At 40.5% G+C, this 17,000-nt stretch overlaps 1 protein-coding gene across 22 annotated transcripts in view; it reads right to left on the bottom strand.

Annotated features, from left to right (window-relative positions):
* AGFG1 (ArfGAP with FG repeats 1) overlaps positions 1 to 16,376 on the bottom strand; it is an 83,090-nt gene extending 66,714 nt beyond the window's left edge. For all 22 annotated transcript variants that reach the window (XM_081584767.1, XM_081584769.1, XM_081584775.1 and 19 more), the window contains exon 1: positions 15,947 to 16,376. In XM_081584767.1, the coding sequence (XP_081440893.1) occupies positions 15,947 to 16,113 (167 nt within the window). In that variant the 5' untranslated portion in view covers positions 16,114 to 16,376. The remainder of the gene's footprint in view (positions 1 to 15,946) is intronic.
* Positions 16,377 to 17,000: the final 624 nt, after the last annotated feature.

Here is a 17,000-nt window from a genome sequence, read left to right as displayed (position 1 = left end):
GTCTCAGGATACCACCAAATGTCCCCTCAGGGTGCAGGGGGTGGAATTGCAGAGTCCTACTCAAGAACCACTACTCTAAATATACTAAATGTGTTAATCACCAAGTGAAAAAAGAAGTAGAATTTCTTCAGATCACTACTGAGATATAAATTATACCCAGGTTCAATTGTCCACAAAACACTCTACACATTCTCCATTCATATGTTGTTGTTGTTTTAGTCACTGAGTCATGTCCGACTCCTTTGCGACCCCAGACTGTAGCCTGTCAGGCTCCTCTGTCCATTTTCCAGGCAAGAATACTGGAGTGGGTTGCCATTTCCTTCTTCAGTCACCTCATATATAACAATACTTTAAATTTTTCCAAAAATTTACCATTTCCAGCATAACAAAAAACAGAAATCCTTAAAAGATTAAGCCAAGAGTCCACAAAAAAAACCTATATGATATTAGGCACATTTATACAAATTAAGAGGTGAAAAATAACTTAATAAGACAGAAGGAAATTAATATCTATAAAGTACCTAGACTGGCATCCACTTTGCATTATCTAATCTCATTAATTTCTACTTACAACAGTATGGGAGACATTTTTGAAGAGGTTCCTCTGCTAAAATATGATAACTTTATAGACTACTAAAAAAAATGAAGAAAACCCCTAATTGCTAACATTTCTAGAAAAATCCTAATTAACACTTCTAATAAATCTCAAAGTACTCCCCCTTCACAAAAGAAAAACACAAAGATAAAAAGCAAAAGTGAACTGAAACTAGAAGAGTGGCCTATGTTATACAAAAACTTCAGTATCGCTCAGAAGGCAAATATAGCTAAGACAATGTGAGAGGTAATCCTGAGCTATTCCTATTAAACCCAAGACTTTGGATGAAGAATTAAGCAGCTTCAGGGTGGCAGTATCCCTAGATCCCAGCAGTAGAATATGCAAATCCTCTCAAGAAAAATGTATTTCTAATTCACAAATTATGCTATGAGGATTTGGAAATATTAAGTTCAGTAAAAGATGAGACTACAATAAAAATCATCACATAATAACAAATCACTACTGAGCTTGAGACAATAGAAAACAGATTTATGCCACCTCTTCCCATGACTTTAGCTACTGGATTTATCAAATACAAAATATAAAGTAAACATAGCATATAGGAAATGTTAAACAGTGGAATAAAAATGAACAGGAGATATGAAATTCTCAGAATAAACTGGTAAATATTAAGTCAGAACTTTTAGAAGTGAAAATTTATAAATGTGGAAATCAAAAATTTAACAAATTAGTTAAAGAGCAAATTAAACATACCAGAAGAGAGATTTGGGGAATGAGAAAACAGAAAGAAGAAAGCCCAGAAGGCAGCACAGATGCATAAGGAGATAGAAAAGACAAGGATTTTTTTAAAAAGAAAAAAAAAAACAGGGTGGGGGGACACTATTAAAAGGTGTAAGCAGTATTCTTGCTTTTGCAAGAAAGAATTCAAAGAGTGAAGGACAAGCAATATTTAAAGAGCTAATAGCTGAGATTTTTACGATCCAATGAAAGTCATGCATCTACAAATATAGGAAGCACAGCTTATGAAAATCAGCACAAATAAATTCCATACTTAGAAACATTTGGGTAAAACTTCAAAGATAAAGAGAACACCTTAAAATCAGTCAGAAAAAAAAAAAAGAAAAAGGAAACGAAATCTGACTGAAAAGACTTCTCAGTGAAAACCAGAAAATAGTGGAATATTGTCTTTAGGAAGTTTTTTAAAAATTAAAAATTAACAGTTGTGAATCCAGCAAAAATATCGTTGAAGTGTAAGACAAAATAACAATTTCAGATTAAAAAACTGAACTTTATCCCCAGAAGATCTTCACTAAAGAAACATATAGTTGGCCTTCTGTGTCCCTGGGTTCTATATCCAGGTACTCAACCAACTGCAGATCAAAAATATGGTATGGAAAAAAAAATTCCAGAAAGTTCCAAAAAGCAAAACTGGAATTTGCAATGTGCCCAGCAACTATTTGGGTGGTGCTAGTGGTAAAGAATCTGCCTCCCAATGCAGGAGACATAAGAGACGTAGGTTTGATCTCTGAGTCAGGAAGATCCCCTGGAGGAGGACATGGCAGCCCACTCTAGTATTCTTTCCTGGAGAATCCCACAGACAGAGGAGTCTAGTGGGCTACAGTCCATACGGTCACAAGTGGGCATGCACGCACCATTCCATGTTCTACCTGTGGTGGTAGTTACATGCCTCTATACAGATGTTAAGACACAACAAAAAAGTTGCTTTTAACGTATGCCAGCTTAAGATTCCATGTTACTATCTACAGTAACCACAATTTTCACACAAACTAAATTTTTCATTGGCAGACCACCTTTCCTCCTCCATCTACCAAATCTGATTATTTATTTAAATGAATGAAATCCTCAAGTAACCAAAACTGAATTATTCATTTATGTAGTTATTTTCAGGATACACTCCTGAAAGCTGGTACCATTTCCTCGTTTTATGCTAAGCCAAGTCTAGCTATCATGTGAATCCAGTGTTTATAAAACACTTTACTGTAATGACATTAGTCACAATTATTGGATCAAAGTGTTATGCAAATAAACCACATCATTTTTACAGTGCCAACACTGAAGTACCACCCATTCTGGATCCTAAAACACACATTTTTAAGTCTCCAGTTTAGTGCAAAAAAAAAAAAAAAATTAAATAGTGACTCATTTAATAACAGGAGTATGTGTATTTTGAAAGCATGTTTGCCACTTAATCAGCTTCAAGAAGTTTCAAAGTCATCTACTGGTGGAGCCCAATATGTTTTTGCAGCATAATTAAGTCATATGCAGACCCCCAGGAGTTTCAGTTTTAAGGACCACCACCCAGGTATGACTGCAACCAGATGGTGTGACTCATTCCATATGTCCACCAGTATGTTACTCTTAACTATGCCTCAAACAATCTTGCAAATAGCCATTTGTTCAACTCAAAAAACAATGTGTACTGGATGAATAAGTAAGAAAGCTTATTTAGCTAGTTTTATTCACTGCTTTTCTCCTGCTGGAGGAGAAGCTGGTTCAAATATTTCATTAGGCTGTGGAAATTTAAGTGGTTTGCTAATGTTGGCATTAAGTAAGAAAGCTAATTTGACATTTAAATCTATCCCAATCTTATGGAGTAAAAATATTGTACATAAATGTTCTGTATTATATAAATTATACATTTAAAATCTACAACAAATAGAAGATGCCTTTAACAGGTTATCAAAAATCTACAGACTTTTGAAACCAAGATCTGTATATGTTAGATAGTCCAGATATTAGTTTATCCAGAACTCAACTTTAAAACACTGAAGATACACACACATACACACACAGCCACCCATGGTGCAAACCATAATTGTTATTTGAGGTTTTTATTTTTAAAAGCCAGCAACACTACACTGTAAGGTCCTTGTAACATTTAGGGCAAGAACCTAAAAAAATAATACTCAGGTTAACAATTTAAACCTAACTAAGGCATTCCTGTTAAAAGTGGACAAAACCCAAGAATGTCTTTACTACCTCTCTAAACTCTACTGAACAGATAGCAAAGGAATAAAAAGTCATTAACCCACAAAGAGAGGAATAGAGAACAGGGAGGAAACCCAAAGGCATAGAAAAAATATAGAAAATACAATACCAGCAGTAACTGACTGTGCGGAGTAAAGAAAGCTAAAATGAAGCTCCTGTAGAGGTGGGAGAAGCCAACTAGAAGATGACTCCCACCACAGAACCCCTTACAGAGTCACAAAAGCCATCAGGCCACAAGCTGGGGGATTTACGCAGGCTCAAAATCAGATTTCCAATTTCCCTACTTCCAAAAGACTACTCCCCAGTAGCTCAGCAGAAAAAAAAATCTGCCTGCAAGGCAGGAGATCCAGATTTGATCCCTGGGTCAGGAAGATCCCCTGGAGAAGGGCATGGCAATCCACTCCAGGATTCTTGCCTGGATAATTCCATGGACAGAGGAGCCTGGTGGGCTACAGTCCATAAGATCTCAAAGAGTCAGACACAACTGAAGCAACTGAGCACCACGCATACCAAATCCTAGGTAGGAAAATTTAATCTGCAATGGTGGCTGTTGTAGTTTGGTCGCTAAATCGTGTCTGACTCTTTGTGACACCGTAGTCTGCAGTACATCAGGCTCCTCCATCCTCCCCTACCTCTCGGAGTTTGCTCAAATTCATGTCCATTGAGTCAGTGATGCTATCTAACTGCTTATTTAATCTGGAGAGACTATACCAAATACAGTCTGGACTCAGGCCCAGCTGAGGACTGCTATTGGGTATTATGCCAAAACTTGGAGGCTTATCTGAGACTCTACACACTGAACAATAATAGATTCTATGTCCCCAGTCCCCTCCCTCAACTTGGCACCTAGAATGACAGTCAGACTTTTTTATTCCCCAAAAAGAAGACTGGAGAAAAAAAAAATCTATGAACTAGAAAAAAAGCACGGATAGAAAGATCATACAGAGGGAGTGGAAAATGGGGAACAGAGAATGAGTGGTAAGAATAGCATCAAACTTCTCAACAGCAATACTGAAGGTTTAAAGACAATGAAGCAATGTCTTAAAAACTCCAAGGGTATTTTCACCTTTGTGAATGTAGACAAAGTATTAATTTTAACATGAGGGCAGAATAAGACATTTTCAGCAATGCAGATCTCAAAAATGATCTCCCATTAACCTTTAATCAAGAGGCTAATGGAAATGTGGGGATCCTGGAAAAAGAGGTTTCAACACAGGTTAGGCATGATGGGAATTTCGAAAACGAAGGTAGAAGAAGAAAGTCCAAAGACGACAGCTGCACAGCAGGCCTAGAGAGCATTATTTCCAGATCAGAATGACAAAAGCACCCAGTATCTGACACATCTGATCATACTGTAAAAAAGGTGCATACTGCAGCCAGAGATAATTTTATGTGGGCATATGTTAATGAAATTCACATGGAAAACAAAGCAAATGAAGAAACTTAGACAATTATAAACTTCAGGGAGAAAAGTCTGTGTAAGAAAGAAAATGTACTAGTAACATATTATAGGACTTAGCTGAGAACAGTATGTACATAATAGTAACAAACTATATGACTTAGCTGAGACAGTATGTACATAATGCAATAAGGTAAATACTTAAAGAGTGATTTAACCAAAACTGTGATATTCTATTGAATGAGTAGGTGCAGAGAACACATAGAAAGTGAGAGGAATGTTAACAGGGCCAAAGCCTTATCTTCACTCTTGCAGAGCAGAGAAGCCAAAGTTGAAAAAAAAAAGCTGCAAGCATGTGAGTTAGAAATACAAAGGTAATAAAGAGAAGGAAACAGACGGTCCATGATGAATAGCAACGGCGAAAGGGAAGAGGTGATGGCTGCTGCTCATTATAAGTCTTCTTAAACTATGTGAAAGCATTTTTTTTATAAAAATTTAAATTAAAAAGTAAACATAAAAAAGAATGGAAAGTAAACAGTTCTTTCCCTTCAAAATGAAATCTGACACATACATATGTGGTAATTTAAGGCCTTTATGTGAAGAAAAAACATTTCTAGAAAATGTGAGCAATTTTTTTAAATTTCAAATTTCTCATATTTCAAAAATATCAAGACTCCACTAGACACTAGCAATTTCTTTTATAGACGTACCTCTGAACACAACAGCAGGTCAGGAAGCAACAGTTAGAACTGGACATGGAACAACAGACTGGTCCCAAATAGGAAAAGCAGTACGTCAAGGCTGTATATTGTCACCCTGCTTATTTAACTTATGTGCAGAGTACATCATGAGAAATGCTGCACTGGATGAAGCACAAGCTGGAATCAAGATTGCCGGGAGAAATATCAATAACCTCCGATATGCAGATGACACCACCCTTACGGCAGAAAGTGAAGAAGAACTAAAGAGCCTCTTGATGAAAGTGAAAGAAGAGAGTGAAAAAGTTGGCTTAAAGCTCAACATTCAGAAAACTAAGATCATGGCATCTGCTCCCATCACTTCATGGGAAATAGATGGGGAAACAGTGGAAACGGTGTCAGACTTTATTTTACTGGGCTCCAAAATCACTGCTGATGGTGATTACAGCCACGAAATTAAAAGACGCTTACTCCTTGGAAGGAAAGTTATGACCAACCTAGACAGCATATTAAAAAGCAGAGACATTACTTTGCCAACAAAGGTCTGTCTAGTCAAGGCTATGGTTTTTCCAGTAGTCATGTATGGATGTGAAGAGTTGGACAGTGAAGAAAGCTAAGCGCCAAAGAATTGATGCTTTTGAACTGTGGTGTTGGAGAAGACTCTTGAGAGTCCCTTGGACTGTAAGGAGATCCAACCAGTCCATCCTAAAGGAGATCAGTCCTGGGTGTCCACTGGAAGGACTGATGTTGAAGCTCAAACTTCAATTCTTTGGCCACCTCATGCAAAGAGTTGACTCATTGGAAAAGACCCTAATGCTGGGAAGGATTGGGGGCAGGAGGAGAAGGGGACGACAGAGGATGAGATGGTTGGATGGCATCACCGACTCGATGGTCAGGGGTTTGGGTAGACTCTGAGAGTTGGTGATGGCCAGCGAGGCCTGGTGTGCTGCGATTCATGAGGTCGCAAAGAGTCGGACACGACTGAGCTGAACACAACTGTCCCAAGTCAGAGCCACCAAGATTCTTTAAGAGATAAAGGCTTGAAGAGAGAAATGAGGAAGTTTTCCCATCTTCCCACATTATTAGTTCTGCTGACTTTCTTACTTCCCCCATCAAAGATCTTGAAAAATTTAACCAAAAAATGGGGGAAGAATAAGAATTTTTAGAATCTGACACTACAAGAAAAATCCCTCTTCTTTTCCTAAATATGTATGTTTCACTATGACTTCCATACCTGGTCTTCTAGCTCCCTCTACAGAACCTAGACAGCATATTAAAAAGCAGAGACATTACTTTGTCAACAAACGTTCGTCTAGTCAAAGCTATGGTTTTTCCAATAGTCATGTATAGATGTGAGAGTTGAACTATAAAGAAAGCTGAGCACTGAAGAATTGATGCTTTTTAACTGTGTTGTTGGAGAAGACTCTTGTGAGACCCTTGGACTACAAGAAGATCCAACCAGTCCATCCTAAAGGAGATCAGTCCTGGGTGTTCATTGGAAGGACTGATGTTGAAGCTGAAACTCCAACACTTTGGCCACCTGATGCGAAGAGCTGACTCATCCGAAAAGACCCTGATGCTGGGAAAGATTGAGGGCAGGAGAAGGGGACGACAGAGGATGAGATGGTTGGATGGCATCACTGACTCAATGGACATGAGTCTGGGTAGACTCCAGGAGTTGGTGATGGACAGGGAGGCCTGGCGTGCTGCAGTTCATGGGGTCGCAGAGTCAGACACGACTGAGTGACTGAACTGAACTACAGAATAAAACCTATTACCTCTTCTGCACAAAAAGTGAAAGTGGCTCAGCTCTGTCCAACTCTTTGTGACCCCATGGACTATACAGTCCATGGAATTCTCCAGGTCAGAATACTGGAATGGGTAGCCTTTCCCTTCTCCAGGGGATCTTCCCAACCCAGGAATCAAACTGGGGTCTCCTGCACTGCAGGCAGATTCTTTACCAACTGAGGTATTAGGGAAGCTCTTCTGCATAAAGGCCTTAAATTACTCAAAGACAGTGACCACATGTACAGCTCCACATCTCCACTCCCTAGTTTTTTCTTCTTTAAGCTAATATACTTCTGGTCCCTGAAGATATTCCGTTCATACAGAATTTCAAATCTCCTTATCATCCTAATCAATTTTCTTACACCATGCTCCAGTTTGTTAATTCATCTCTTAAGCTAAGCAACTAGAATAAAAGCAAAGAGTAATTACGACTTCCTTCCCTGTAAAAAGCAGTTATGGTACCAATCAAAAGGAGACCATGTCTTACACAGGAGTCTTTGGAAAAGCACATTCTAACTTAAAAACAAAAAAACAAACAAAAAATTCATTCCCCATATACAGAACAATTCAAATAAGGTGCCCATCCCTCCTCTAAGTTAATAAATTTCATTCTAATCATGTCCAAGCAGGTGCTTCTAGGCAATAGCTCTCATGAGTGAGGCTGAAAAGGATGTCTGGAAGAACCTATTAAACAAAGTACCCAAAGTTATGAACGATTTATCTTTTTTACATACATTAGAGGAATCCAAGGTGTATATTCCTAATCGATTTGATCAGGTGGACTGGGAAATGCATTACTGAGTGGGGGAAAAAAACAGGAAGATAATGGCACCTAGTACTGAATATCTCCACAGAAGCTTAAGAATGTAAGCATTATACATGTTGTACAGAAAATTATCACTTTGGGTATTTGCTTATTTTCCAAAGTGTACTGAAACTAGATACAGAAGTTTCTAAAGAGGCAAAATATTTAAATTGAGTTCCAGTGGTCAGCAAGTTCCTTAAAAGAATGCTTTAATTCTTTTTATTCATAATACAACTCACTAATAATATTTAAAATTTTAATGTAAATTTAATTAAATAAATGATACAATCACTACTTCAAAACTGATTAAAGGTCAAACTGCTCACAAGCACACTGAACCAAATTCATAGACTAATGAAAGACGAACACAGATAAACAATGTAAAAATGCCTTGGTAGCAAGTTAAGGTCAAATGATGTCACCATCCCTTGGGTGCCAAAGGACACCAAGACAGGAGGTGCTCACAACACTTAAGAAGAGTCTCTCTCAATCAGTTTGCTGAATGAATCCACGTTTGTCTTTCCTGCTAAAAAACCTACAGCAAATGCCTATTCCACAATGAACATTCATGCTAGAAGGTCCTATCTCTTGCTCCTTTCAACTGAGTTTTATGCTTATCGAGAGTTGTTTCATATACTAAACCATATTTACTTGGTATAGTATTTGGCAGGTTTTTTTGTTGTTGTTCAGCCGCTATGTCATCTCTAACTCTGAGAACCCATGGACCTTCTCTCCAGGCTCTTCTGCCAGGCTCCTTCTGTCCACAAGATTTCTCAGGCAAGAATACATGGAGTGGGTTGCCATTTCCTTCTTCAGGAGATCTTCCCACCCAGGGAAAGAATCCGAGTCTCCTGCATTGGCAGGTGCTTGATCCAACAGGGAAGCTCTATTTGGTAGATATATAGTTTAATTAAACATTATATAAAACAATCACACTTGAGTAGGAATTGTTTCCATGAAAATGAAGTATTTTAAAAACTCCACCAAATAGTCACTATGAAAAGCTGTTACTCAACTGTAGACAAGAAATGTAAAACATCTAAGCTGATAAGAGATCTAGAACAATTCAGCACTCAAACTGCTTTACAAGTAGCTTAAAATTCTAAAAATCTTTTATAACACAAAGTGAGTCTAAGTTACATCAAGGGGACAAAAAGCTCATCAGTGGAACCATATTCAAAGAAAAGTCCTAGGTGTTACATAACACTCTGGCAAATTAACAATTACATGCTAAAATTCAAAAACCTAAATTTTATCTGTGTGTATGTTTTTTAATGATTGTCTTTTTTGATAAATCTAATGACTATCATGGTCTTTTTTCACTGCCTTTTTGGATAAATCTAACCACTATCAATCCTCAACACACAGGATGAGACGTTTTAATTACAGTTCAAACACAGAAAATAGCAAAGTAATTAATTCCTGAGAGGAGAGTTGTGCCAAATCAAAATAATCAATATCAGAACCAATCGCACCATAATCCATCACACTCACAACACATAACAATAGTTTCCGAAGAAATTCAAAGAGCAGACATTTGAAGGTAGCTGAAACTACAATTTAAAGATAAGCATGACATAACTATAAAACACAAAAATACACAATACATCAATAAACTACCTGTCTTGCTCTTTAATATCCAATGAAGTAAAATCCACCATTTAAATCCCCCAAATACAGAATTCACAAGAATGTACAATAAGCATTAGAGTGTAAACTAACTTTACAATTTTAAGTTGTGAAGGATTACAGTACTTTTCTTTATATGACTGTTACTAGAATAATGCCTGACACAAGAGTGTTGTTCAGTTGCTCAGTCATGTCCAACTCTTTGCAACCCCATGGACTGTAGCCGGCCAGGCTCCTTTGTCTATGGGAGTCTCTAGGCAAGAATACTGAAGTGGTTTGCCATTTCCTTCTCCATGGGATCTTCCTGACACAAGAGTGAGTACTTAGTAATTGTAGCTAGTAATTATTATCTTATTTTTCATTTCAATACTCTAATTTTTGTATCCTCTGGATACATGTACTAGTGCCTGGACTTAATGAATATTCACCTTAGAAAAAACTCTGCCCTTCACAATTGAAAAAGTTATCAAAATAGCTTTCCCACTTAAAAAGTGAAATTGTACTACACTGTTAAAATATTTCACTGAATGCACCCATGCTAGTGCACCAAAAAAAGCAGAAGGGAATTAAGGCTGTAAACTGCCCCTTGTGACACCCACAAGGTTCTGAATATTACACACAGAGGTCCAAAAGGGTATTTGATTCAATCTACTCAAATGCTAGTGAATATATAACAAATGCCTCTTCAACAGCCCAACTTTAATTTTAAAGTAAAAATTCTTATTAATAAAGATTCACCATAAGACTCAAAATGCGCACAAAATTGAGTACAAGTTACTATCCGTTTACATTTATCCACCTGTGAAATTCCAACTTTAAATGCACTGTCTACATAAAAGGGCTGATATTAAGCAGCTGGACTCGATGTTTCTCAAATGTTATTTTTTATTTTTATCTAAACTCTCTCTGAAAAGTAAATTAATCATTTTTTAAGGATAGAACAATTCTTATATTATTTACCAATTACATTAATGCTAACAATCTCCACAAAATAAATAATTTGGTCTAAACCTAGTCTTTATATCAACTGTAAGTTCGTTAACATGAAGTTCTCTTGGCTATAACGGAGTGCCATTTATAAATCTAAACAGTTCCATAGATAGAAACAGGAAGAATGACAAATCAATCTGTTCGAACACCACCATTCTACCTCAGTGAAAGTTTAATATACCTAAATGTGAAGCCTATTTTAAAGTTTCACAATCTTAATTCAGTTACATATTCTAAATAAGCATCATACAAGCACAGAGTGCAATCATCTGGAAAAATAAAACAGGAAATAAAAGATCAGCTCTGAGTCTAATAATATTAACAAGATACTTGTTCAATTTATTTAACAAAGATACTGCTAAATAATAAAAAGGCATGTGACTATCTTAAAATTCATAACAGCAGGCAACATTTATTGTGTATCAGCATTTTCTAGGCACATCAAGGTTTCTGAAAGGCAGCTAACATGCCTCAACTCATGTATGTATATTCCCTGCTTAGTCCCATGCTCAATGGCAACCCACTCCAGTACTCTTGCCTGAAAAATTCCATGGATGGAAGAGCCTGGTAGGCTGCAGTCCATGGGGTCGCTAGGAGTCGGACACGACTGAGCGACTTCCCTTTCACTTTTCACTTTCATGCATTGGAGAAGGAAATGGCAACCCACTCCAGTGTTCTTGCCTGGAGAATCCCAGGGACAGGGGAGCCTGGTGGGCTGTCGTCTATGGGGTCGCACAGAGTCGGACACGACTGAAGCGACTTAGCAGTAGCAGCAACAATAATATATGCTCAATTAATATTCACTGAAGTGTACCATTTAATCCTCTGAACAACCTTAAGTTTTATCTTATCATCCTGTTATCACAAATAAAGAAGCTGAGGGGATGAACCCAGGCCAACCTACACACAGTGGTCTTGTTCAATACTTTGCCTTTGCTTAATACTTTGCCCTAAGTCACAAAGCTGGGCTTTCCTAATAGCTCAGTTGGTAAAGAATCCACCTGCAATGCAGGAGACCCCAGTTTCATCCCTGGGTTGTGAAGATCCCCTGGAGAAGGGAAAGGCTACCCACTCCAGTATTCTGACCTGGAAAATTCCATGGACTGTATAGTCAGTCCATGGGGTCACAAAGAGTTGGACACGACTGAGCAACTTTCACTTTCAAGTCACAAAGCTAGTGGTCGAGTCAAAATCTGCCTTCACAATTCATATTCTTTCAATTACAGCATGTCATCTAAATATCAAAGACATAATTATCATTAAACTCAATAGCTATTATTCTTGAAGTATTTTCCTATATTCAGTTCAGTTCAGTTCAGTCACTCAGTTGTGTCTGACTCTTTGCGACCCCATGAACCGCAGCAGAAAAAAATCCTCAGGAATAATTGTTCTTTCAGAATATCTGAGTAGACATTTGATCTGGGATCCAGTCTTTCCTTCACAAGGATCCCAGATTTCTGATTTGGGAATTCTATTTGGGATCTCTGTTATTCCAATAACATCATTGTACAACGTATCCAATGAGGGTACTGGTTCTGTGCAATCATATGACCTAACCTAATGCAGAATGAATTGTAGAATTTCTGGAAGAGTTTAACAGTGATATAAATTAAGGCAGCTGGGAGCAGCCATCTTTCAATGAGGGAAATCTAGGCAACATCATTAAACCAGAGGATAAAGTCTCATTTAAAGACAAACAATACATTCCCCTCATATTTTTAAACCAACTTCAGTCACACTGAGTTAAATCTAACGAATCCAAATTGATAAATTTGTTTACAAAGGTGCTTCTCATTTTATCATCTTTCATATATTGTTCCCTACTCGTGGAATGTCCTGTCCCCTTCGTTAATAATGCCTCTCACCTACTGGGCAGCTATTATTAATATATATCCCAGGAGTCATGTGAGATGTCAGACATACAATATCTCTAATATTGAAAACTAACCTACATCCAAAATGCATAAGGTAAACCTCATCCTTGCCTTTGCAAACGTGAGAAAATTCACACTCATAGAGGCTGAGTGACATTCTCAATACTTACACAGCTAATAAGTGGAGCCGGGATTCAAAACCAAGTTTATCCAGTTCATAAGCATTAGTATTTGTTCTTTGACTACATGAAGCCACTGCCATGTGGCTCTTTTCTTTAAAGGTCTTCGCTCAGCCATCAAGTCTTCTGTGAAGCTTTCCCTATTCATTTACATATTTTGGGGATAGCTCATTCAAAGAAATGAAATATTACAATATATTGTAACTGTTTCCATACTGAGAATGCAAGCACCTGAAATACAGTGGGATCCCAACAGGACCAGTGCCTCCCACAGTACACGAAACAGGCCAAGCAATAAATACTTACAGATTTATGACTAAACAGATACAGAGTCCTAGCTGTTACACATTAAATTCCATTAAAGTGAACAACTGGCATGTATTATGAGATAGCCTCTCATATATAATGTTTCTGAAATGCAAACACTCTAGGAAGAAACTTGTAAATAATTCTTCATATTACACGTTTGTGGCAATAAATTCATACTTATAAACAGATACACAGAAAAGTCAGAAATCCAGAAGCATAAATATATACATTGTTGTTGTTCAGTCACTAAGTCATGTCTAACTCTGTGATCCTGTGGACTGCAGCACATCAGGCTTCCCTGTCCTTCACTATCTCCTGGAGTTTGCTCAAACTCATGTCCATTGAGTTGATGATGCCATCCAACCTCACATTCTCTGTTGCCCCCTTCTCCTGCTGCCCTCAATCTTTCCCAGCATCAGGGTCTTTTCCAATGAGTTGGCTCTTCGCATCAGGTGGCCAAAGTTATTAGGGCTTCAGCAACAGTCCTTCCAATGAATATTCAGGATGGACTAGGTTGATCTCCCTGCTGTCCAAGGGGCTCTCAAGAGTCTTCTCCAGCAGCACAATTTGAAAGCATCAGTTCTTCATCAATGCTTCACAAAGCATCAATTCTTTACAGTGCAACTCTCACATGCCTATATGACTACTGGGAAAACCATAGCTTTGACTATACGGACCTTGGTCTGCAAAGAGATGTCTATGCTTTTTTATACGCTGTCTAGGTTTGTCATAGCTTTTCTTCCAAGGAGCAAGCATCTTTTAATTTTATGGCTGCAGTCACTGTCCGCAGTGGTTTTGGAGTCCAAGAAAATAAAATCTGCCACTGTTTCCTGTTTTTCCCCATTTATTTGCCATGAAGTGATGAGACTGGACTTTTTTTCAAATCAAATACTTTAAATGTATTAAAGGACCTTGTGTTAAGTAAAAACACAGCATACTTACTATGCAAAAAGCCAAGTACCACCCTCAAAACAAACTGGACTATAGCCTTCGTTGTTTTAAAACCAAAGTTGCCCACAAACTAAGTTTTTATTTGTAAATGAAAAGAATGAACCAGACTATCTCCTAAACACTACCCAGCTCTAGGATTCTGTTGTCATTCAACAACATCACTAATTATCAACTTCTCAGAGTGTTTTCTTGATCCTACAATCTAAAAGTGACTTCTCAGAGAAGGTCTGTCCTCCTGTCTTACTATTTCAGTGCACTCCTGCCCCTGACACTTTTTTCATTCGATTACTTACTATGTTACCATCTCCCCAACAAGAATGTAAGCACCAAGAGAACAAAAGACCTTGCTCTATTCATCAGCATTTCCCAAGGCTTTACAGAGAACCTAGTAGGCACGCAATAAATATCTGTTAAAGAAATAATCATCATGGAAGACTAATGATGCATCTTTGCCTAACTTAGGAAAATGAAAAATTGTACATTATTGGGCATGCCTTACATTTTCCAAAAAAAAAAAATCAGGTTTTCTCACATATTATACACTTTACCTCAAGATTAATCTTACAAAGTTTCTGGAGGGGAACGGGGAGACTAAATAATTGATTTCAAAGAATGGAACAAGAGAAAGAACTTTAAGTAGATGTTTGGTACAACAGAGGTTTTAAGACCATTTAGCAATTACCTCTTCGCTGGTAACTTACTACAAGATAATTTACTGTATAATAACAACTTAGTTCCAAAATCAACTGCAAACTCTCCAAAAAAAAAAAAAAAAAACCTTCAATCTCAGCAACAAAAATCTTAATAGAAAAAAGTAGCTTAATGAAGAAAAGAGAAACAAATACAAACCACCCCAGTAATACAAGACAGCAGTCTCCCTTTTCCTGAAACAATGCTGTCTTTCCATCTATTCTCGTTTCTGTGTACAGCCAGGACACTTGGGTATTGACGGAGAATCTTACAGGTAACACCACCACCATACGGACAATGACACAGCTCCTAGTCAATCCCTTACTTCCATTAAAACTTTACCCCAACTCTTCAAGACTCTCTTTGGGTCATAAAGCTGAAGTCCCACAACCTCACGCCTGCTTTCTCTGCCTCCCTCTCCCGCAACTAAACATGGACCCCCTCCGTTCCCCTCAACTTTTCCCTTGGGATTCCCATCTCTGCCATCAAAATATTTTAACCCTGCTACTATTTCTAAGTGCTGGCTTTCTCACAGTATCCTAGGAACTCTGGATCCGAGAGAAAAAAAAAAAAAAACAACACACAGGCTAAGCGTCCTTGCTCTCTCTCCAACCCCGGCCTTACCCACCACCCCTCTACCGGGGGCCCAGCAGGTGCCTCGCTATGGACCGCCGCGCCCCGGCCGAGAGGCGGGGCACACAAAGGACCCGCGAGGCCCTCCCAGCCTTCTCCCGTCCTCCCACTGCAGCTCCATCGGGTCGGCGCGCCCGGGCGAGAGAAGGCCCGAGGGAGGCGGGCGGGCGCCGGCTCCGCGGGGACCAGAGATGCTCACCCCGGGCGCCCTCTCCCGACCCCGACCCCGACCCCGCCCACGCCCACGCCCAGCCTCCAAGGCTACCCTGCCCCCCCGCCCCCAGGCCTGGACCCTCGCCCGGCGAAAACCGACAGCGCATCCCCGGCCCCGCGGGCCCAGCGCATCCCGGCCCATGGCCCCGAGCCCCGCGAGGCCCCCGCCCGGCCAACCGCTCCCCGTGCCCGAGGAAGGGCCGGCCGGCCGCCCCGCACTCACAAGCTGCCGGAGCAGGAGGTACAGACGAAGGAGCCGACCGTCATGTTCACGTAGGTGGGGCCGCGCTGGTCGCAGTCGAAGCACTTTCGGTTGTGCGGGAGGCCGGTCATGTCCCGCAGCATCTTCAGGTGCTTCTCCTCCTGCTTCCGCTTCGCGCTGGCCGCCATGGCCGCGGCGCCGAGCAAGGAGGCCGGCAGGGCCGGGAGCCGGGCGGCGCTGCGCCGGGGACCCCGCGGTCCCACCGGCCGCCCTGGCCGCGGCCGCCGCCCTCCGTCAGCGCGCGCCGCCCGCGCCGGACCCGGGCCGCTGCGGCTCGACTCGACCGGGCTGAACGCGAGGCGGACACGCTGCGGAGCGCGGGCTGACGGGCCACGCGAACCGGCCCGACGGTCGTGGGACAACCGCCGCCGCCGCCTTCCCGACTTCTCCTGAGGGGAGAAGACGAGGAAAGGGGAACGGCAAGAAGAGGCCCGCCCCGGGCGGCCGGAGGCCAAGTGTCGGCTTGCGCCCTCTGCTGGCCGGGAGGAGTTACTGCGGCCGCACTTGCAGGCTAAGCGCATTACTTGGGTTGCCTTCCTCCCCCTGCCTGAAGGGGTTCAAGGGCTGCCCACTGCTTTGGGGATAATTCAGAGTTCCTCACCGTGTGTCCTAAACAGCTCTCCATCCGTCCAGCCCAGGCTGCCTCTCTCACTTCATCCTAATCTACTCAGCCACACGGGATTTCCATTTGGATCCCGAACACAGCAAGCTCCCTCTTGAGTCAGGAAGCCTTGTCGGGGCTGTATACTGTATAGCAAGGTTTCTCCGCTATGCCTCTGTTGGCATTTTGGACTAGATTATTTCTTGGTGTGGAGGCTGTCCTGTGCCGTGTAGGATATTGAACATCATCTCTGGCCTTGACCCACTAGATGCCAGAATGACCTCCCCACCCCCTGCCGTGTTGTTGTGGCAACCGAAAATTCCCTGACATTACTAACTGTGGAGTCATGGTAGAGGGAGGTGAAATCCACCTGGCTGAGAACCTCTGCTACACGTGGGAGGCTATGTCATCCAC

The sequence above is a fragment of the Giraffa tippelskirchi genome, chromosome 3 (genome assembly GCF_054371585.1).
Source record: "Giraffa tippelskirchi isolate mGirTip1 chromosome 3, T2T-mGirTip1v1.2.pri, whole genome shotgun sequence".
Classification (NCBI taxonomy): Eukaryota; Metazoa; Chordata; class Mammalia; order Artiodactyla; family Giraffidae; genus Giraffa; species Giraffa tippelskirchi.
The sequence above is the reverse complement of the archived record's forward strand: the minus strand, read 5'-3'. Positions and strand labels throughout refer to the sequence as shown.